The sequence below is a fragment of the Pituophis catenifer genome, unplaced genomic scaffold (genome assembly GCF_029215685.1).
Source record: "Pituophis catenifer annectens isolate HBS135680 unplaced genomic scaffold, rPitCat1.0.hap2 SCAF_6, whole genome shotgun sequence".
NCBI lineage: Eukaryota > Metazoa > Chordata > Lepidosauria > Squamata > Colubridae > Pituophis > Pituophis catenifer.
This window is the reverse complement of record NW_027256886.1, coordinates 34357958-34381749: the sequence shown is the minus strand read 5'-3', so window position 1 is coordinate 34381749 and position 23792 is coordinate 34357958. Positions and strand designations below refer to the sequence as shown.

At 37.1% G+C, this 23792-nt stretch overlaps 2 protein-coding genes across 2 annotated transcripts in view; one reads left to right on the top strand and one right to left on the bottom strand.

Annotated features, from left to right (window-relative positions):
• ADIPOQ (adiponectin, C1Q and collagen domain containing) overlaps positions 1 to 6550 on the bottom strand; it is a 30478-nt gene extending 23928 nt beyond the window's left edge. Inside the window, exon 1 of the mRNA XM_070946114.1 lies at positions 6402 to 6550. Coding sequence (XP_070802215.1) covers positions 6402 to 6550 — 149 coding nt within the window. The remainder of the gene's footprint in view (positions 1 to 6401) is intronic.
• ST6GAL1 (ST6 beta-galactoside alpha-2,6-sialyltransferase 1) overlaps positions 5656 to 23792 on the top strand; it is a 56229-nt gene continuing 38092 nt past the window's right edge. Inside the window, exon 1 of the mRNA XM_070946112.1 lies at positions 5656 to 6118. The gene's annotated coding sequence lies outside the window, so the exon portion shown is untranslated. The remainder of the gene's footprint in view (positions 6119 to 23792) is intronic.

Sequence of the window (23792 nt, the reverse complement as noted above, 5' to 3'; positions counted from 1 at the left end):
TAGATAAAACAGTAGTTATGAAAGTTCAGCTATGTGATTGGGGTGAAATCCAGGAAGATTCTTTCTAAGGAACTAAGCTAAGCTGAGTGGTTAAAGACAAATTGCTGTTGATTAATTATGCTACTCTTGGAGGACAGCCCCTGATATAAGTAACTCTGTTTGAAAATGAATGTAGTTTGCAAATGAAACCTTCACGAGTTGAGAAAGTATCCCTGGGTAAAGATCAAAGCTAACAGACATGGGTCTCAGCAAAGGTGCTAAGTAGTGCAATAGTGTGAGGAAAGTGTGAGTTACAAAGAGGAGGGAGAGATATACTTTTTGCGCCATCACAAGATCCCAGTCAGGATTGAATTCCCTACTGGGAAGGATAAGAGAAAAGAGTCAGAAATTCATGCTGTGTGCTAAAAATACTGCATTGGCTGAGATTCACAACTAGCCCTTTCCTATGTTGGCTCTCATTTACTTTCCCATTGGTCACTTCCTACTTTTGTTGTAGTAGCCTCTACATGTTTCCAAGGATACATATTTTCTGATTGTTTATCCTTTTCTTTGATGTTGGTGATTATAGGAGCAAAATATGGAATTACTCCAGACATAAATAAGTTGAGCAAACACAGACATTAAAACTATAGTGATTAGTGACCAAAACAATCAAAGTATATTTTTAGCTGGTAATGTTCTTTTCAGTAAGAAAGCAAAAAACTTAACTGCATCCAGATATCATATCAAAATTAATGCCATACTACAATTCAAGGCAATGCAATCATGCCTCTGGCATCTTCCCTGTTACTCTATAGTCAGTACTGATGCATATGCATATGCCCAGTAAGAAGTTACATTTGTAATTAGTACATGTATTCTTGAGATTTTCAAAGCAGAAGATAGTTTAAGAAGCTATTTTAAGTAAAAAAAATCCTAGAAGTCAGAAATCCATTTTAGTTATAAAATTGTGCAGGCAGAGAGTTGGATGGAAAGCAGAAATATGATGCAAAAAGACAGTAAAACAGATTTTATGAAATTAGAGCATTTCAGCTGATAGGTGAAATATAAATCATAGAAAAGGTGGAATATTCTGTATATCCTAAAAAATAATAAATTTTCTTGACTTTTCTTGTCAGAAGGGTGCAAAAGGTGATCACATGATTCCAATCCGATCACATGATGCAAATGTCATAAATCTGAGTCAGTTGTCAAGTGCCTGAATTTTGATCATGTGATCATGGGGATACCACAATGTTTGTAAGTGTGAAAAATGGTCATTAGTCACTTTTTTCAGTTGTCATTGTAACTTGAATAGTCACTAAACAAACTGTTTTAAGTCGAGGACTACCTGTATGGGGTAATATTCTTTCACAGTGGAGATCTTTGCTTAAGACAAGAGTACATCTTTTAGGCCAGAGGTCCCCAACCTCTGGTCAGTGGACTGGCACCAGTCTGTGGCATGCCAGAAACTGGGCCGCACAAACAAGTGAAGTCATCCGCGGGAAGCAGGCATCATACGAAAGCACGCCTCCTCCAGTCCACGGAAAAATCTCTCTCCACAGAACCAGTCCCTGGTGCCCAAAAGGTTGGAGGTGGGGTGGACTGTTTTAGGCAACTACACTTTTGTAATTAAATTTTTTGGAATGTTTTCTTCCTATTCACTCTAACTTGGTGCTTGAATATTTTCACATATTTTGGAAGAATTATTCTGGGGAAACAGTATTTTCAATGTAAATATTTCAGATTCTGTTTCTTAAATTAATATTGATATATTGATGATTTTAAAAATACCAGTGAATTTTGAGGAAATGTTAGTACACTTAGATACAGATATCCATGTTGGTAACTTTCTGAAGTTACCAACCCGGCTAAAGTACAATCAGTCCTAGACTGGTGACCCCCGCACACCCACAGGCAACTACAAAGCTTCCTGGGGTTCGCGAACTTCTACAGGCAATTCATCCCCTTCTTTGCAAGAATTGCCAAACCTCTGATGGACCTCCTAAAGACAGGAAGTACGACAACGAAACCCCACCCGGGACAGCCTCTACAATGAGACTCGGCCTGCCAACAGGCATTCGAGACACTAAAACAAATGTTTGCAAAAGAACCGGTCTTGAAGCATCCTGACTCCGAACAACCCTTTGTCATCCAGATGCCAGCGATGTAGCAGTAGGGGCAGTCCTACTCCAAAAGAACAGCCAGGGGGACCTGCAACCTTGTGCCTACACATCCCGCAAACTCACCGACACAGAAAGACGATGGGCGGCATGGGAGAAGGAAGCGTTCGTGGTGATATGGGCGCTATTAACCTGGCGACACCTGTTAGAAGGAGGCCAGACACCGTTCAAGGTCTGCACTGACCACAAAAACCTAGAGGCCCTCAAGACCCCACGGAAGTTATCGCCCAGGCAAGTCCGGTGGGCCCAATACTTCAATCGTTTCAGCTTCGAGCTGAAGCACATCCCAGGGGGAAGAACTTTCTGGACGGGTTGTTCGGGGTCAGGATGCTTCAAGACCGGTTCTTTTGCAGACTGTCAGACTACGATGCTATCTCAACATTAAATGAATTTCCAAACTGCCAATCTTTAAGGAATGAAGAGCCTTGGTAGTACAGTGGTCTAAAGCACCCTGTTATTAAGAACAGCTGCCTGCAATTACTGCAGGTTCGAATCTCGCCAAGGCTCAAGGTTGACTCAGCCTTCCATCCTTTCTAAGGTAGGTAAATTGAGGACCCAGTTGTGGGGGCAATAAGCTGACTTTGTATAAATATACAAAAGAATGAAGGCTATTGCTTAGCGCATTGTAAGCCGCCCTGAGTCTCCGGAGAACGGCGGCATATAAATCAAATTAAAAAAAACAAAAAACTTTAAGGAATTTCCAGCAAATCAGTAAATTATTAAGGAAATTTCATGGGAAGAATTCCTACATTTCCCTTATCTAAATTAGGATTGTCATATGATGGTATGCTAGCTTTCCTAATTTTCAGCTTTAGCACTGTGCATACACAATCAGTTTTTTAAATTAAGTTGTCACAAGAATTTCTATTTTCTAAAACTGGAGAATATCAGTACATCCAATTAAAACATCTTTTTTATTTCACAGTTTTGTCCAAATGCGCTATCTGCACCTAAAATATCTGATTTACTGTGAATGCTGAAATACATTACTTAGTCCTTAATTTACAACAGTTCATTTAGTGACCATTTGAAGTTACAATGGCACTAAAAAAGGTGACAGATGACAATTATTCACACTTATGCCCATTGTAGCATCTCCATGGTCACGAGATCAAAATTCAGATGCTTGGCAACTGACTTATATTTTTGAGGGTTGCAGTGTCCTGGGGTCATGTGATCATCTTTTATGATCTGACAAGCAAAGTCAGTGGGGAAGTCAGATTCACTTAACAATCATGTTAATCATGGTTGCGCAGCAGACTAAAGCACTGTTATTAACATCAAGCTGTATGCAATTACTGTAAGTTCAAATCTCACCAGGCTCAAGGTTGACTCAGCCTTCCATCCTTTCTAAGGTAGGTAAAATGAAGACCCAGATTGTGGGGGCAATAAGCTGACTTTGTATAAATATACAAAAGTATGAAGGCTATTGCTTAATGCATTGTAAGCTGCCCTGAGTCTCCAGAGATGGGCAGCATATAAATCAATTTTTTTTAAAAAAAAAATTACCTTTACAACTGAGTTATTCACTTAACAACTATGACAAGAAAGGCCATAAATGGGACAAAATTCACTTTATTGTCTCACTGAGCCACAGAAATTTTGGGCTCAATTGTGGTCATAAGTCAAGGACTACCTGTATAGATTTATTTCATGCCTACATTTTAAAGAACAAATTAAGTGATATTATTAGGTTGGGTATAATAGTTGCAAGCATTTAAGTAAATAAGCTTTGGAATTCCCATGTTAGCATATCAGTTATTCAGGGTTTAAATATATTTCTTGTGATGTTTAGTTGATGCTAATTTATCAAAACATTTTTTCATGTTAAGTGGACAAATCAGAGAATATTCAAATAATATTTGTCTTTCAACGTCATTATGGCTATGTGATCAGGTAGAAGTTTAAATAGTATAGTGTTTGAATTGCTACAGATCAGATGGAAGCATGAATGGTTTACAAAAAGACAAAAGCATGAAGAAGTATGTTGAATAGGGCTGATGTAAGCAAGATTTAGTTGGACTTCCTTTCCTGTTTTCTTAACTCTTGCCCCTTTTTTTTGCTTAATACTTCTTTTTCTGCACACTGCTTATCCTGCGAAGGAATAGCAAGGCGTGTAAATATGTTTGTAGCTAATCCAAACAAAATACCTCAAGAGGAAGAATGTGTATAAATAGGTGTAGGTAGGACAGAGAAATGTATTCCTGAAATCCTGCTGTAATTTGTTATTTTCCTGACAGGTAGACAATATTTTATCTGAAATAATAATGTTGAATTGAGGTGGGATTGCCATCTGAGAAGGGAAGGCACTATGCGAATAGAATGGTGCAAATGGTAATTGACATCACTACTGAAAAGTGTGGATATCTTTCATCTTTTTGAACATCATTGGTTATCAGAGACTATTTGCCAGGAAAGTGCAACCCTTTTTGTAACACTTGAGCCCAAATGCAAATGCATATAATGGTCATTGGTGTGTACTTTCATTGTTGACCAACTCTTCCATAAACAACGTATGGTGTATGTATACGTCCAACTGTGGTGTCCCAAATTCTTGCTTCCAATTTGTTTCTAAAGAGCCATGGTGGCGCAGTGGTTAGAAAACAGTACTGCAGGCTACTTCTGCCGGCTGCTGCAATTTGGCAGTTCGAATCTCACCAGGCTCAAGGTTAACTCAGTCTTCCATCCTTCCAATTTAGGTAAAATGAGGACCCAGATTGTTGGGGTCAATATGCTGACTCTGTAAAACCTTTTAGAGAGGGCTGGAAAGCATTGTGAAGCGGTATATAAATCCCTGCTATTGCTATTGCTAAAGGGCAAGAAGGGGATGGGCAGGACATGCACTCTGTACAAGTTCAAAGACTCTTTCTTTCTTTCTTTCTTTCTTTCTTTCTTTCTTTCTTTCTTTCTTTCTTTCTCCCTTCCTTCCTCCACTCCTTTTGCCACCAATTTTGATTAAATTCGCGATTCGGATACGGTTTTCTACCACCATCTCATCAAGCGGAATCACACACACACACACACACCCCTCAACCCCGTTCTTTGGGAAGGGAGGCACCCCGCAAAGTCGCCGCTGCGTGTGTTCGGCTCCGCTTACGCCGAATCAAATCCTGCGGCCGGCGGGGGCCGAGGGGTCCAAAGCCGCGAGTCCTTCTTGCTTCTTCTCCATCTCCTTCTCGCTCCTTCCCGCGACTTCTGTTTTCCCCACCCGCCTTGGGCGCGCTTCTTATTTTTCCGCCGCAGCTTTCCGCGCCTCAGTCCTGTGGAGAAGCCGGGGCTTCCGACCTCATATGGGAACGGCTGGAGAAGTGGCCGGGTGGACGGTTGAGGGGCAGGAAGGGCGTGGGAAAGAACGGCGGGAGACACGCTGGCTACAGCAAGCTGGATTTCGGAGACAATGGGGCAGCCCGACTCCCACCTCCCCGTCAGGGCAGGAAAGGAAGCGTAGCAAATCGTGGAGCGGGGCAGCTTCTGTATTTCTGGGCGAGGAAGCGTTTCCCACTCTCTTCGGCCGGCCTTGGACGAGGCTCTGCCCCCTGCGCGCCCCCCTCGCACAGACACACACACACACACACACACACACACACACACCCCGCACGCAGACTCACGTTTGCATAATCCTCCCGCCCACCTACCAACCCACCACCCTCCTCTCTCACCCCAGCCGGGTGTGTGTTTTGTGGCGATGGGAGTTAGGCTTTCGTTCAGGCAGGCAGCCTTTGTGCAGAACGGCGTAAGGCGTCCGCAGATGTACAGGACGCAGCTTTTAAACGCCTGGATTTCAAGGCGGTAACAAAAGGCAAAAAAGAAAGAAAGAAAGAAAGAAAGAACGAGCGAAAGGAAGGAAGGAAGGAAAGACACGCCAGGCGACAGGACGACTCCCTGGGCCGCGGCCAGAGTCAGCAGGAGTACGACCTATAGCAATAGCAACAAACGGGGAGATACAACAGTTTAAAGTGAGTAAAAAAAACAACAACAAAAAAAACCAAACACCAACTTCCGAGGATCAATCTTTGCATACACACGTGCACACTCATTTGGATTACATATCTGGCACATGGGTGACTAGGAAGGAAGGAAACTGTTTTCTTTGCCCGCATCATTGCGTTTTCTCCGGCGAAGCTACCATTTCGATCGCTTCTGCTCCGCCAGTTCCAATAGGCTAAAGAGATGTACATTTCGCTATCGCCCCCTTTGATCTTCCTTTCCCGAATCTCCGGCAACCTATTCCAAACTTACTTGTGACCTATAGCTGCATTCCTGTTGAAAGAGATCGCAAGAGTCCTCCCAATTTCATGTTCTAACCTCTGACAATGTTCCCGGCGGGAAAGATGAGTCTTCTGGGGCTTAATAATTAGACGCTTCTGTTTTCTGTCTGTGTATCCCATATAGCAATTAGGAGTGGGGAATATTTCCTTGGAGCAAGCAACTGATACCTGGAGAATTTATGGAAGGCTTAATGTTATTTCAGGTCGTGTGGACATTTCAGTTGTCTTTAGCTTATTAACAAGTGCTTTGGCTCCCTTCTCATTTTGCAATGGCAACTTTAAGTGTTAGGGTTGATGGTGACAATCTTTATGGCTCTTTGCAAATAGAGCTGGGAAGTTAAAGAGCAAAAACACAAACAAGATTCCTAAGGTTTGCCTGTAGAGTGTGTTGTGTGGTAGCAGTGATCTGCTACGCTGTCTGTAATTCAACCACTTGACTAAGCCCATTCAGAAACAAGTATCTCTGAATTAACTTGGTGGATGGATGAGTCGAAGGGGAAAAAGTTCCAGGTTTAGCCTTTCAATAATTTATGCACTTCTTATTTGATGAACATTGTTGGAACATTGAGCATTTTTTCTACGGAAAAGAGCAACTTGCTGACATAATAAGAGGAACAAGTATTTCTGTTTTCTCTTGAAAATCCTTGTTTCCTTGCCATCTATAATTACGAAATATGTACTTTATGTTCTTTATGGGATTGTTATATGTAATGTTTGAGGTTGAAGAACAGGAAGTTCTTTACATCATACTAGCAATGGGCATAAACTATTGGATCTGCTTGCCCTGCACAGTTTAATCAAATTTACTTTCCTTACAAATATGTTTGCACCTTATATATTTATTGGAATATATGTTATATACTGTAGTTGATCATAATGCCATCTACATTTGTTCAGAAATCCAGAGGAATCCCCATCATTTCCAGGAAAAAGAAACATTATCATCTAGAATTTAGATTGCTTGCTTCATTTGTAAAATCCACGATGTGTCTTTTCTGACCTGATGCTGCCTGTCATTTTGTTTTCGAATAGATTGAACTAGCATCTTCTATTGCCAAGCAGTAAGGATTGAGAGTTGAAGTGATACACTGAAATTTGAAATAAAGCAAATTTGCATTTTTTTGTATTTTTTTAATGTACTTTTCAACCCATTTTAAATTACACGGGCACAAATAAATTTAAATTATTAAATTTTCATTTAATAGGGTTTATACATACAGTATTAGGCAATACATAAGATGGCAACAGTTTTAGATATAGTTTAGAAAGCAATTTAGGTACCAATTTTCAGAGACTAAATTTGGTCCCAATGGAATTAGGATCCCCACAAAAATACATAGCATGATTACTTTCCTATTTATATGAATAATTATTGTAATCTTATTTATTTCAGTAAAAGATTTAATTAGATAACAGTATCAGTAGAATTATAACATGAAAAATATGGGCATTGGAAACTAGTAGAATAAAGCAGATGAAAAAATGCTTTAATGAGACATTTGAAAAAGTGTTAGATAGTTTTAGATTTCTAGACTAGAAGCTCTTCACATCCATATTTACAGATCCATGCCTTCTTAACTTCTTAATGATCTTTGAGTACACAGCTGAGTCCTGTGCCAGATTTTACACACAAATCACTCCAGCAAATAATTGTTAAAGAAAATCCTGGAAGATATGATAGAGCTTTCCAATTTACTTCATATCTTTACAGTGTGTTGAGATTGATTGGATGATTGGTTGGTATGATTGATTGATTGATTGATTGATTGACTGATTGATTGACTGATTGACTGATTGATTGACTGAAAGATTTTGAGGGAATGTCAAATCCAATTTCACAAATATTTAAAGTCAAGTATATATCTTGCATGTAGGAATACAAACTGCTATACAAAATACCATGTGTAGTGAGGAACCATTTTTAGAGTATCACTAAGTAGCTAATGCCTATTTTTATTTATTTATTCATTCATTCATTTGTTTGTTTATTATATCTCTTAACTGCCCATCTCCCTCTGAGAGGATGTCTTGCTGTGTACAATATAATCAATAAAAGTAACATTAAAATCTTTGATTATCACAGTCAGAATGTGTTTTTTCTGATTTTTGATAGTGCTGTAAATTGTATCAATATAGAATCAAGAAAAAAGAAAAAAGGGAAGGAGAGGAGTGGAGCGGAACGGAGAGAAAGGAGGGGAGACGAAGGGAGGGGACAGGAGAGGAGAGGACAGGAGAGAAGAGAGAAAGAGAGAGAAAGAGAAGAAAGGAAGGAAGAACAGAAAGAGAAAGAGAAAAAAAGAAAGAGAAGAAAGAAAGAGAAGAAAGAAAGAAAAGAAAGAAAGGTTCCATTTTGCATTCCGTTGAAAAGAGGTTGCAATAGCTTATAATTGTTTCTCCTTCTGTTTTTCTTTTTTCTGTGCTATTTCCTGTTATTTTCAAACTGTAAAACTTACGCTGTGATTTCAGTTGCAGAATAAGCACTCCAATTGTTTTCACTGTTACCTGAAAGTACACAGAACACATTCTTCTGTGCTAGACACATTATTTGTTTTAAGTCGTCCAATTCGTCATGGAGAAGTTCATATAGAATGTCAAACTCGATTTCATTGAGGGCCGCATCAGTGTTGTGTTTGACCTCTGGGGGTGCTGGGGTGAGTCGGGCCAGGGTGGGCATGGCCAGCATGATGTCACTTGTGTCATGTGGTAATCCAAGCGCTCTGCCAGCAAAAACAGGCTCCCAAGCCCCGTTTTCGACTACGACTGCAACCCTCTGCCAGTGAAAATGGAGCTAGGGGGCCATGTGCGGCCCTTGTGAGCTCCATTTTTGGCTGCAATGGCCTCCTACAACCCTCTGCCAGTGAAAACGGAGCTCAGGAGGGTCACATGCACCCGTCATGGACTCTGTTTTTGCTGGCAGAGGCCCCGCAGGCTGGTCCTTAACTATTTCCTGTATGGCCCCGCGGGCCAGATCTAAGCACTTCATGGGCCAGATCTCACCCTCGATCCTTGAGCTTGATACTCCTGTTCTACAGTAACTGATAGGTAAAGGTTTGGTTGTTATATGATTACAGTATACACCCAGGTAAGCTTGATGTGATACTTAGGTTTTAACCATTGTTTTGCTGAAATTTCAAGCCACTCAGACAACTATAAACAGGTGTGTTTTTTTTAATTTGAACAACAGCTTTTTATAAATCACACATTGTCACTGAAAAGGTTGCTGTTTTCTCCTATGACTGCATTTCAATAATTAAGTAAGCAGGAAGCTTCAGTGTCTGAATTTCTTATTTTCAAGGAATGATTAGGCAACCCTAAATGTTGATCAATTTCATTTAGCACCTGATTACATGCTATAATTTTCTAAGATCTGGTTGGTTTGGTTGTTTGGTAGGTTGGTTGGTTGGTTGTCTGAAAAAATGAAGTAAGATTTTTTTTTAAAAAAAAAACTATTATTTATACACATTGTAAAATATGGACTATCAAATGATAAGGTATAGTTTGATGTTATATCGATCAGATATTTGTCATACGTCATAGGAAGATCAACGTCAGAAATCTAGCAATTTGTAAAGTTTCTTCAAGAGCCATTGCCATTGTCAAAATAACCAACAAGTAGTGCAGATGTAAGAAAGTTCTCTGTTTCTTAACGTAGTTGTCTTTTGCAGCTTATCTTCCACACTTTTATGAATCTCAAATATCACAATTCCAATAATATGGACACTTTCTAATTACTTTACTAGTTCTCGTAAAGGGTTTCTTTAAATTTTCATTTCTTTTCTAATGAGTTGTTTTCTTTTTACCAAAAGGCTCTCCTATTATTTATTTGAAATTATGTTTGATCAAGTGTGTGTGTTCTTAAGAGTTTGAAGTATACTCTCTTCCCACTTAGAAGGAAAAGTCGTTCAAGAATGTCAAGTTCCATGAGAGGCTCTTCTTGCTACTGCTTTCCTTTTCCATCTCTATTTTTGCAAGAAAGCACTCACTAACTTCATACTTTGTGTTCCTGCCACTCAACTTTGCATGGTGAACATACAGTAGATAAAACAGTATCACACTGAAAGAAATAAGGTCAACATGCAATGTCCTTCTCTTCGACCTAGTTTATAATTTTGATTTCTATAGCTGCTTAAAAGGTAAAGGTAAAGGTTCTCTTCACACATATGTGTTAGTTGTTCCTGACTCTAGGGGTCGGTGCTCATCTCCGTTTCAAAGCTGAAGAGCCAGCGCTGTCCGAAGATGACTCCGTTGTCATGTGGTTGGCATGACTGAACGCCAAAGGTTCATGGAACGCTGTTATCTTCCTATCAATGGTAGTCCCTATTTTTCTACTTGCATTTTTTACATGCTTTCAAACTGCTATGTTGGCAGAAGCTGGGACAAGTAACGGGAGCTCACCCCGTTAGGCGGCACTAGGGCTTCAAATCGCTGAACTCCTGACCTTTCGATCGACAAGCTAAGCGTCTTAGCAACCCTGTCCTTACTTACTTACTTACTTACTACTTACTCATGCACAACTGATGAATTTCTGATTAAATGAAGACTATTCTCTAGTTGGCTGCTGTCTCCTGGTTACATTGGACATGGTTGTTTACTTGGTCGACATAAATGATATTGATTGTTTGGATTTTTACAAGCTATAAAATTTCAAATCCATCTCAATAGTCCTTAAGTTGATGAAAGTTACATGGTCTTGTTTGCAAGTAATCATGGTATCATAGAATAGCTTTGTGCAGTTTTTGTGGCAAGCACACAGTTTCATGTACAAAAGTCCAAAGTGAATCTGCAGATACTGTCTGTGGTTTGTTTGTTTGTTTTTTGACTTCTATTGCATTACAAGAGAAATCTGGAGCTGTTCAGCAATTTTGTTCTTCAGAAGGCTAAAATATAATATTTCTCAATTGTTTTAGTTTGGTTTCTGCAGGTAAATTCATTCTCAAATCTTGTTTGGCTTTTGTTTATTCTTGAGCTAAGTACCATTAACAAGGTTTTCTTAAATCTTCATCACTGATATGGTTTTGTAACTAAAATTCAGGGTAGTCTTGGATGCACCTATTATTTCCAAATTAATTCCTTAGTTAGCAGGATTATAAAAGCAGGTACCATATAGATGTAGATTATAGTTTACGTGGACTTCAAACTATTATTTATCAAAGAGCATTATACTCACTGTTTACATAGCTTTAAAAATATTTTTCTTACTAAATAATGTTCAAGTCTGTAAATAAATTTGTTATTATTAGCTTTATACACCTTTATCCGTTTCAGGTATCCTTAACTGCTGAATAGATATTGGTAATGGATTCCTAGGTCCTTCTTAAAAGGCAAAGAGAACCCATGCCCATGGAAAACTGAACATCTGTATCAGTTACTAGGATGCTTTGGCAGAAATAAGCTATTCTGTTACTGTTGCAGTATGAACGTCCAATATTGTGAGGTCCAAGGATGGCCTCTTGAGAAGGTCATGCACCACTGCCTCCTTCAGGACAGATGGTAGCACTCCCTCCAGCACAGAGGCATTATTCATCACTTGGACCTAACAACATGGAGAATGGATCCAGAACACCAGTGGCCAGACTCATAACCCCAAGGACCCTCACTACAAATTCCTCCCAGATAACAAGATGCAGATGTGTCTATCACCTCCAAAGGATCTGCCCAGCCAGAATCCAAGTCCAAGCAAAGTTGAGCGATTTCATCTAACAGATGCTGAGAATATTCCTCACAGCAACCCCTGTGGTTCCTCCTTATTCAGAGGGACCTGGTTACTTTAAACAGGGCTGCCAGTCAGACTTGCAGATGCAATAAGGATGGAGAAATAATTACACTTTACCACTCTTATTGCAACATCTGCTGTCCTGCCCCCTCTCTCATACACACACACATAACTGTGGTTTAATGGTTTTATTAATATTCCGCCACAACTCCCTTCATCAAAAACCCAGAACTGTCTGAATTAAGTCCAGCCACAAGCAGACCAATGTAATCCACCAAGCAATGACCAATGAGTCCACAAGGCACTTGAAAGTTTCCCAATCAAAATAAACCAGGCAAAACTAAATCCACAATACAAGAGGGTTCACACAGTAAGAAAAGTCCAGGCGTGACGCAAGTCAAGGCACAGTGTCAATCCAAAGTGAGGCAAGAGCCTTGGTAGTACAGTGGTTTAACACAGCTGTAATTAACACAGCTGCCTGCAATTTCTGCAGGTTCGAATCTTACCAGGCTCAAGGTTGACTCAGCCTTCCATCCTTTCTAAGGTAGGTTAAATGAGGACCCAGTTTGTGGGGGCAATAAGCTGACTTTGTATAAATATACAAAAGTATGAAGGCTATTGCTTAACGTATTGTAAGCCGCCCTGAGTCTCCGGAAAAGGGCGGCATATAAATCAAATTAAAAAAAAAAAAGAATCACAATGACCAGGAAACACACAGCTAGGAAATGAACACGTTGTTCCCAGCTTCACCTCCATCTGTCTTCTGTGCTAAATATCCAGCTTCTGATGCAACCCTTCAAGAAATCTAAAGCTTTCTCCTTGCAAGTAATCTGGATAACCTTCTCTGGTCCTGCCTTGTCTCTGCCCTACAGGTGTAGGTGCAGAACAAAGTTCCTCTTCCTTATTGCTGACTGGCTGCATCTGCATGTTTTTCCCACCTGAAGCCTCAGGGCTGTCCTGCTGCTCATCCAAATCTCTTTCAGACCACCCCACTCCAGACACGCCTGGAACTGGTTCATCCTTCTCCAAGTTGACATCTGGAGAAATATCTGGGAAAGCATCCAGGGCAGTCATCACACCACAAGATAGAGCCTTTTTCTTCCTCCAGGGCGCTCTTAAGTGTCTCTTATGTCCCTTCATCTCTCTGCTTAGTGAACCATGGGGCTCTATAAAAACCATGTATATCTAGAATCTGCAGAGCCATTATTAGGCCCATGGCCCTGCTCATTCCAAACTGTGACAAGAGCCTCTGCCAAATGTATTTCTTGTTACACATTTCATGTCGTTCATTGAACTCCACAAGAAAAAACAGTGGCATATAAATTTAATAAATAAATACATAATATTTGTTTTCAATCGTAAATGAAATTTACCTCTCCCACAATTTTCCTGCCCATACAGAAACCGTGGAAACATCTAGTTATTTTGCTTTGCTGTAATCGCAGGTTCTATTGACTTGAGGCAAGTTTGCAATTCAGGCAGCCCAAGACAAGAAAAAGAGCTGTTGGAAATGTCATCAGACACCGGGTTCATATTACCATATGTGGTGGACATGTGTAGAAGGCAAAAAATACTGGACTAAAATCCACACATGGTTGGAAAAAATGACAAAAAGACACAGACTTTAAACCAGAATTTTTTTTTATTAGGGATTCTGCCAGAAACATACAATAGAGAATTGAGATATTTGATTGTGAATGTTTTAACAGCGGCTAGAATTGTGTTTGCTAAAAATTGGAAAAATGAGAAAGTACCAACTCAAGACGAAGTTATCAGGAAGATTATGGAATGTGCTGAAATGAGTAGATTGACATTTGAAATTAGAGAACAAGAAGACAAACAATATTATAAGATATGGGATTTATTTTATCAATGGCTAGATAATAAAACATGGAAATGAAATATGAAACATGAAATGAATTTTATAAATATAATATTTGAAACTAATTTTTATGAAGCGATAAAGCCATAGTTAAATAAAGGATAAATGAGGAAACTTATTTGTTTGATATATGAGAAATTAGATACTTGTTAAACTTTGAATATGGGGACGAAGCACAAAAGACTTGTAACTGATAGACACACTGTTTGCAATTATATTGAATGATGGATTGATGTTTTATGTTTTGTTTTTAAATAAAAAAATTTAAAAAAAAAAAGAAAAGAAAAGAAAAAGAGCCACAGGGTGTAACACATTAGATCTAGTGTTTGCCTCCCTTCTTTTCCCTTTTTACCTGGATTAAATATTGAGGCTTTGCTTAAGAAAATTCATTCATTCATGCTTTTTATTCAATCAGTCAATGATTGTCTTCAAATTGTAAAGAAAGTTTTGTTATCTTTCATATTATTATTATATGTTAACATACGCTAAAACTATGCATCATCTTGATAGGTTGAATTAAAACACAGGTGAGAAAGCCCATGAATTTAAAAGACTCTACAGAATGGCGTGGAAGCCATTCTATTTAAATCAGAGCTAGTAACAAAGGTCAGAAAGAGTCTTGTGATACCTTAAAAGCTAACAGGTTTATTGTGAGATAGTTAGTTGTAAAGCTTATCAGCTTTAGGAGCCATCAAAATAACTTGTTTTATTAAATAAATTTGCATGCCTTCATTGTTTCTTTGTAATAAGTTTCCATATCTACTTTGGGGGGGTGTATAATTGTATCATATACAAATTATATATACACAACATATATATTAAAGTAATGCAATGACAAATATTTAAGCGTATTTAAATCACAAAAGACTTAAATCACAAATTTATATCAGTTATTATCAGTTAAACTATGGCATCTATTTCACTGAAACCTAGGAATTATAATCCATTGAGAGTACCAAGAATTCACACTTAAGCAATTGTGCCTCATCCTCTCCTGCTCCTCCTTTACTTTAAATGTGTAATGATTAACTAAACAGTTGATTTATAAACAGAATGCCAAAAATGCATACCTGAAACTGTTTGCCTCCTGTTGTCTAACTGTGGGTGTAGGGAGTGTAGCAAAGTGCTGATTCAATCTTGAGACAAGATTTAATATTTTCAAATGAACATATTCTTTTGGATTACATTCCTAGCATAGGGAATACATCAGGACAAAGAGAAGAGGGTTTCTATGCCTTTATTACAGCTGAGACTTATTTTCCAGCACAGAAAAAACAAATTGATGACCGCTATTACTCAGTGTTCTGTAGTTGGTACATTAGCTATAGATGATAATGGCTACCATTCACTGAGATGCTGTTGTAGAACTTTATATGCTCTGTATGTAATTATATATTTATGATGATGATGATGATGTTTTGGTTTTCATAATTTTGTTTATTGATTGCATTTGTTTGCATTCAGATAATAAAAGAAAGATGTTCTTGCATGGTTAAGAGAAACATGGTTTATTTAATCAATTTTTCTACCATTAACCATTAACTAGCCACATAGCCACATCTAGGTGTTGTGTTCTGCAAGCACAGCTAATGTACTTCCCTTGCATTATCCATCCCTTTGTTTTCCAAAAGAAAGACAATTGTTTAAGCCATGTCAAATTTGAATTGTTTTGAAAACTCTAGCTAGTTCAATGTCCATGGCATTTAGTGTAGCCCTTTGAATACCTTTCTATCACAGTATTTAATGATAAGCCTTCAGTAGGTCTCAACATAAGTCATACTCCCACTTTTTATCAATCATAGACTGCAATCTTTGGCTAGATAATAAAATCAAGAGCCTGTATCTTAGACTCAAAAACATGCTGTTCAGATAGCATTACAATTACACCTTCCCTATGCACAAAACATGTAGGACACCCTTAGTGTTAAGAAATTATCTTTCCCTCTATGATGTGTTAGCTAGAACCAAAGGATATATAACTAGCAATTCCTTATATATCATATCAAATTCTACACAAGCTCAAGCTAAGTTATAAATTAATCATAACTAGAAGTTTCTATTTTTTCTTCTTTCCTTTCCTTACTTTTTTTCTAGCCAGAAGTAATTCCAAAATGGAGGAAATGAAAATGAAAAAATACTTGTAGTCTATGGAGATTCTCAGTCATCCAGGTCATGGTTGTCCCAAAGGTGCTTTTTTTCCCCAAGAGGCAACTGGACTTTCTTGTTTTTCTTTGAAGATGTTTCGCTTCTCATCCAAGAAGCTTCTTCAAACCTGAAGAAGCTTCTTCGATGAGGTGAAATATCTTTAAAGAAAAACAAGAAACTTGATTATAGTGTTAATGTTTTATTTTCTGTGTGGTAAGTATATCACAATTCCTATTATTGTTTCACCTCACAATATGAACAATCCAAAGGGACAGAATCAAGTTATTAAAACTATGTGTAATGCTTTATTGGGCTTATTCATCATGAACTAAGATAGCACCTCTCTGAATTCAACTACTTAGCATGTGTGGTGTTATGATGTCCATTAGAATTCCAAGAGGCATCTTCACACTCCAAAAGGATTAACATGGTGTCAGTTTACAGAATTGCACAATGTTGGTGTGCTGACAAGACTTTTTGAAGGGGAAGGGTGGTCTGACCATCATTCAAGTTGTACAGTTAGGAAAGACCACTTACCACATTTCAGACACTTATAACTTCTGCTACCAAGAGTATCATGTCTGGTGTATGTAGCTGGAATCACTACACTGAAAGTTTTTTCAGTTGTTGATGGCAGCCAGTGAGGAGACAATTTTGTTGAGCTAAATTATAGAGATGGAATGGGGACAAGATGTGACTTGAAAGTCCCATAAAACCAATTACATTTATTACTTGTTTTTCTAATTTACTAATGAAAAAACCAGACATAAATTAATAAAATAGGACTCCTGGAAAGTAAATACTTAACTGTGTATACAATCCTTTTTAACATAACTACTAGAAAAACACTTCCTGATGCCATGAATTTTTAGCTTGATGGTTTGTTTATTGTTAGCTAAGATAAACTGAACTGAGTGAATGTTGAAATAGTCAAAAATCTGTTGTGAAATAAAATGGTTAAAAGTACAATGACATTGCAGTGGAATGTGATATCAGAATATGTTTGTTGCAAAGATGATGCAAGTTAATTTTCTCAGCTTAAAGACTGCATTGTTAACTGCAACACTAAAAATGGGTATTCTGGTTTCACTGATTTGTTATTTTTAGAGATTTCAAAAGATTGTTAAACAATACTTAAGGAACGTTGGTTTTGCTACATTAGGTTAATAAAGTTATTATCCTGGATCATGACCATTGGGATTTCCTTCCTTTTCTCGAGGGTGCGGAATTTTACTTCAATAAAATGGTCAGGAGAAATTAAAAATGTACATTCACTTCATCTCCCATGTGCTCTTTTTTCTTCTTCCCAACCTTTTCAAGTGCTTTTTGACTGTATTTTATTTTAAATTTAAATTTCACATGTCTATTTCTTTCTCCCAATTTGATGTGACCTTTCTACCCTTTCTTAGTTTTATTTGATTCTTACTCTTTGCAGGTGAATAGACAATAGAAGGTTAATATATTACAAATTATTCCTGATCTAACTCAGACCTTATATCTATTTATTGGTTTATATATGGTTGCTTAGGAGCTTGCATGGAATCCAGTGGTTAATATAGGAAATATTCTAAGTAATTAATACACTCTGCTATTAGTTATCTAATAAGGTTGGATGACTAAGGTTCCAGCTGGAATTGTCACAACTTTTTCTCCAGCTAGCAGACCATTTTTCTCAAAAAGGTTAAGCACCCTTCTGCATTAATATGACTCTGGGATTCTAAATAACACTGGGCAGTTGATTTCTTTTATGGGTAAGAAATCTGGCTAAGTAACTGTGTGAATTATAGTCCTGCACATTTGAAATTCATCTAGTTTTAAATGTGTGGAGAATAACTAAAGTAGATCAAGACAGTGTAAATGGAATGCATGAAGAATGTGAATAGGACTGTAGGAAAGTATTTAGGAGAATTCAAAGATAAACTGAAATCTCTTGAATACTTTCCAACAGTCCTATTCACATTATGGTCTTATGTGTAGTAAATCATGGCTTGCCAGAACAGTGTAGAGTTTCCATTATGGAATAATTTCTTGGGACCTCTTGTAAACTATAAACCAAATGATTTTGATCTAAGGCTATCATGCTACATTTTTAGTGGAGAAGTTGGGAATCTTGTCTTATTTGGATTGCAAATTGATTTAGGATTTTTTTCATGATTTTAATTATCCCTCAATTCCAAGAATAGTCTAGGGTTTTATTTAGAAAACAATATATTCAGGTAAATTCAGGTTATAGAAAGTCGACAGCCTTGAGTTTCTACCCATGACTTTTATTTATTTAATTCTATTTTACCTTTGAGAATTACAATTATTTCTTTTTAAAAGGTGCCCTTACTTACATATAATATATTGACGTGACACAACATTCCGATTCTTACTGATTTGATGCAGGAAAAAGGGTAAAAGGAGGCACACATCTTTGCTTTCTTTGTACAAAATAACCTATAAAATGAGAACCAGTTTGGTATAATGATTAAGACAACAGGATGAAAAGTACAAGACAATGATACCTCCCTTGTCTCAGACAGGAAGTAAGCTTGGTGACCCTGGGCCACTTCCTTTCTTTCAATCCAAAGAAGGAGCCAATGACAAACAACTTTGGGAATCTTGCCAAGACACGGACATGCACACACACATGGTCTGTAGATAGGAGCCAAATTATTTACATATTATAATATTCAAAAGAAGGATTTGAGTGCTACTATAACTTAGTGAAATAAATTTTTGATGGCATTTGAAGAATTTGATCTCATAAGGCATAGTAAGTTTAAAAAAAAGCCACATTACATTTATTATAGCAGCAGTCACTAACCTTTGCAGCTTGGAGGCCCAGCTGCGGGGGGCGGGGGGCGGGGAGGGGAACATGCAGGCAGTGGGCCGGCATGGATAGCTTGACTCACATGAGCAATGGACCAGTGTGCACATACATGCACACGCAGCTCGACTAGTTGAGCTGCATGCGCATGCATGGGCAAGCTGGCCCACCACTCATGTGAGTTGAGCTTGCATGCACCCGCTCGCGAAACCCAGTTGTGAAAAAGCCTCGGCCCAGGGGGTTGGGGACCCCTTTATTATAGAATCCTTTTTGCGATGTTATCTTCCAGTATTAATTCTACAATTAAATAGATGAATTTGAAAAACTATTGCATGGGATATACAACCGCTTGGTATATGTATAATCCTAAATGTATATAATTTGATTTATATACATTCTTCTGTTATCACTTTTGTCACAATGTCACTTTTGGTTATTGTGAAAAGGGTTTTCCTTTGCTTTTTCGTTAAAAACTGACAGCAGTTAAAAGCAATTGGTTAACTTTGTCTGTGCTTGAAGCTAAGAACTATGGAGCCTGATTAGCACCTGTACAGGAGATAATCAGATCTTAAATTGTATTCGGAAGCTAAAAACCTTACCAGAAGATAATGGCAACCCACATTTATAATGTTGTCAAGAAAATTGCATGATTGTGATTCTATAGTTACTAAGGGCTAGTTAGTTCAACCCAAGAACATCTTTATTATCACATCACACATTAATACTGTAATGGTGATGGGAAAATTATTCAAATGTGTTAGTTATTTTCAACTTCTGTCCTGAATATTTTTCTTTTGTCAATTTACTGTTGTGGACCAAATTATTCTATACGAGAGGCACTAGGCTACATCTTTCATCTTTATTATTAAAAAAAATTAATAAATTTTGAGTAGAGAAAATATTATGATTACAATTATTGTCACACTGTTTTTTGAATAACTATTTAAAGAAACAAAAACAAGGGTATTTTTTTATTTGGAAACTCTAAAATGACCAGGCATTTGCTTGAAACAAGGCTTCTTTTCCATTCTGAAAGTTTCTAGAGAGAGATCTGAATTAATTGTACCCTTAAAATCTTCCTATGTAATGATTTCTTCTCTAGTGAAACTTAAAATGCCATTGAAAAAACCAAACAGGATCAGTACATTATGATGGATTTAGAATATGGATGCACTTTTTTTTCTGAGTGGGTTCCATTGGTTATGGCTGGAACTACATGCCAGCATGTAAATTTAAATATGCTAATCTCTTTCCTTTTTTCTTTCCAGAGCAATTTCCTTTTTTCCATCTAAACAGTGTAATTATATTTAGCTTTTAGTGAAAATGCAGCAAGCACGTTATTCATCAGTTCTCACTGCTTTCATATAGTTACAATGTTGTTTTTGAAAGACCCTTCTTTTAGATAAAACGGTGTATTAATCATTATTATATTGTTCTTTTGTCTTTCTTGTGAAACTTAATTAGAACATATTATTCCTGTTTCTTCCCAACCAATTTGCAAGGTTAATCAAGTAGAGAGGCCAAGAATTCAGATGGTCATGTGGTGGACTTCAGGGTTGAATGAGATTTTGATAGCCAAAGCAGGCTCAAAATTTTTGATAAGGGTTCTGTAGAGACACAGAGTTTGGAGAACATACAGAGACTATTTGTTTTTGTTGTTTAGGACATATACCTGTATGTGTTTTAGGGCTATATTTTCCATCTGATTCCCAGCATGGTGAATGCATGCCATCGGTTTTTAGCAATCATGACCAGTGACAGCTGTGAGGACTAAAGATTTAGAGGCCATTTGTTGCCTTCCCTAACTGTTTCATATCTGCAGATTCTATTTTCTTTCCCCAAATGCTGGCCTTGCAATGACTAAGCAGGATTCCTGGATTTATAAACTAGAATGCTAATGAATCATGGATGTGCCCCAAATTGTGAATATTTCTGGAATGAAAATCAATGAATTCTAATCTGAATAAAAAGGCTTTAAAATGCTTTTCTAATTGATGATAGAAATAATGCAATAAAGAAATTAGTATTTAGTGTTTAAAGCAGGGGTCTCCAAACTTGGCAACTTTAAGCCTGGAGGTCAAAGCTTTGCTTGCTGGGGAATTCTGGGAATTGAAGTCCTCCAGGCTTAAAGTTGCCAAGGTTGGAGACCCCTGCTTTAAAGGATGGCTTTAAATGGAGATTAAGCTATCCCTGTAAAATCTTATATGTATTTTATATGTGATTTTGTCCAGTATTGTTTTATGGTATGTAATACTATTTGTTGTAATGGTATTTTTGATACGTCATATATTTACTCTTAGAACTGTAAAAAAGGTTGTAAAACAATATAGAACATAAATTATGATAATGATGCTGATTTGCATCAGAGTTTTTTTTTTTACATAGTTTAATCATAGTTTTAGGTCGTGGTTGAAAGATTGTATACTATTATACATATATCCCCAAAGATGGATCTCTATGCATGAAATTGGAGCTTCCAGAATTTCCAGTTAGTATAGCCAGCCACACTGGCTGCGATATGAGCATTGTAATCGGACATATCTGTGGTATAGTATATGGGATAAGGCAGTTTAGGGCATTCCTATTATAATGAGTATAATGCATGATAGTTGGTTATCTCTGTTTCTGGGAAGTTAATGATAGTGCCGAGGTCTTCAACAGTTACCAGACTGGCCCAGAATAAGCAATTATTGCAATGGATATGTCACTAAAATGATTTTTAAAAAGAACGTTGCAAAGGTTAGAACATTTCAATCTTGTAATTCATGTATTGCATTTTTGGAAGTGCTTACTACATTTCTATTTCTTATGCTTCATGGCAATGGCAGAGTAAAGGGTAAACTAGACTTCTTCCACTAGGGTTTCCAAAACACTGATTTCATCTTGCTTTTCAGATTATCATTTTGTCTCCAAATCAAACTGCAAATGCCTGTTTTCTCCTTGGGTCTTCTATACATTTGATATCTTCTATTTGAGGAATGAAGCAATGATTGTCTATGCAAATGCTGTGAATTGCAAGAATTATTTCTTAATCTTTTCTGTAGGTTTTTGGATTACCTAATCTATATGCAGGTATGTGATTGCTCCATCCCCTTCATTAGCATAAAAATAAATAAATAAAATAAAGAACTTTGAGTTCTTTGCTTGTTGAAAAACTGAAACAATGTAAAAACAGATCTTATCAGGATGAGACCTTCCTGCTCATAGCAAGCCCATGTTGAGAATGCTTTGTGAGATTTCCAACAATAATTAGAATATCTTATCCCTTAAGTGATAAGAAAAGCTCTTCATCCTGTCAAAATATTGAGCTTTTTTACATTTAAGAGGTAAGTGGCCATTTCCTACATTTTACAGAAATGTGAAATGTAGACTGAAAATTCAATTATCCAAGATCATTTTGATACATGCTAGAATGAATTTCAGGTTTGTGTTTGTTAAAGACATGAGGCTTTCTAATTTCTTAGCCACTAAGCATCCTTCATGTGTCTACACAAGGGAATAACTTTCCATTGGATAAACCCAAGTTACAGAATACAAAATTAATAGGCTTTAATCCCAAATTGTGATTAAAGATAGTCCATCACAAGCCTTTACTCCTGCCATTCCCTCAACCCAAATAGAGGCTATTTAAGCAGCATTGTGCTAATGGAACAATGAATTCAATTTTTAATCATTAAACAAGAGCTGGAAAATTAAACAAAAAGGAAAAAAAGGATAATGCAATATTTTCCTCAAAATCTCAATGAGATATTAAGAAGGTTAAAAAAAGTTATGTTGGCCCATTATTCTGTAAAAAGGCAGAAAAGTAACAAAGTTAAGAACTGTTTGTCTTCTCAATCCAGAATTGGAATCTCTATATATAAAGAGAGAAAAGGAAGAATTATCCTTTCATATTAAATGCCAAATAATACATACATTAAAATAAACGCATCATACAATTTGTGAAGTCTTAAACATGTTTTAAAGTAACATTTAGACATAGTCATCTCTATTTATTTTACTCATTCTCAAGAAATCCAATACACATTCCATTTCTTACCCTGCCCTGTTAAGTTCACATTATATTGTTACAGGACATAATATTCTGATTCTTTCCATCTCAGCTGCTCTTGGAAATATAAACTCAGAAAAAGCAGATCCTCTTTTACCATTAACTGGCTCAGACGCACAAATAATACATGGATAATTTCTGATTGTGGACTCTAAGGGATATTCTACCTTCAAAAATATTCTTTTCTCCCTTTTCTCATACTGGAGTCCATATACAAATGCTGTCGGTATTAGGAGGAAGTATTTCATTGCCACCAAAAAGAGATACTTCTTCAGTTCAAAAACAGTTTCAAATGATTCTTGCAAGGACAATTATTCTTAGTGGGCTTAGTTTAGAGGGCTGTGAAAATATCTATAGACCCCTCACATCCTGGACATAAATTGTTTTAACAACTACCCTCAAAACGATGCTACAGGGCACTGCACACCAGAACAACTAGACACAAGGACAGTTTTTTCCCAAATGCCATCACTCTGCTTAAAAACTAATTCCCACAACACTGTCAAATAATTTATTAAGACTGTATTACAGTCTTACATCTTGCGATCCGGCGAGATCCGGCCATAAATGGTGTGAATGAGTTTTAATGTTTTTAATTTTTAAATGTTTTTTATAATGATTTTAAATGCATTGTGAGCCGCCCTGCGTCTTCGGAGAGGGGCGGCATACAAATTGAATTAATAATAATAATAATAATAATAATAATAATAATAATAATAATAATAATAATAATAATAATAATAAGCCCCCATCTTCACC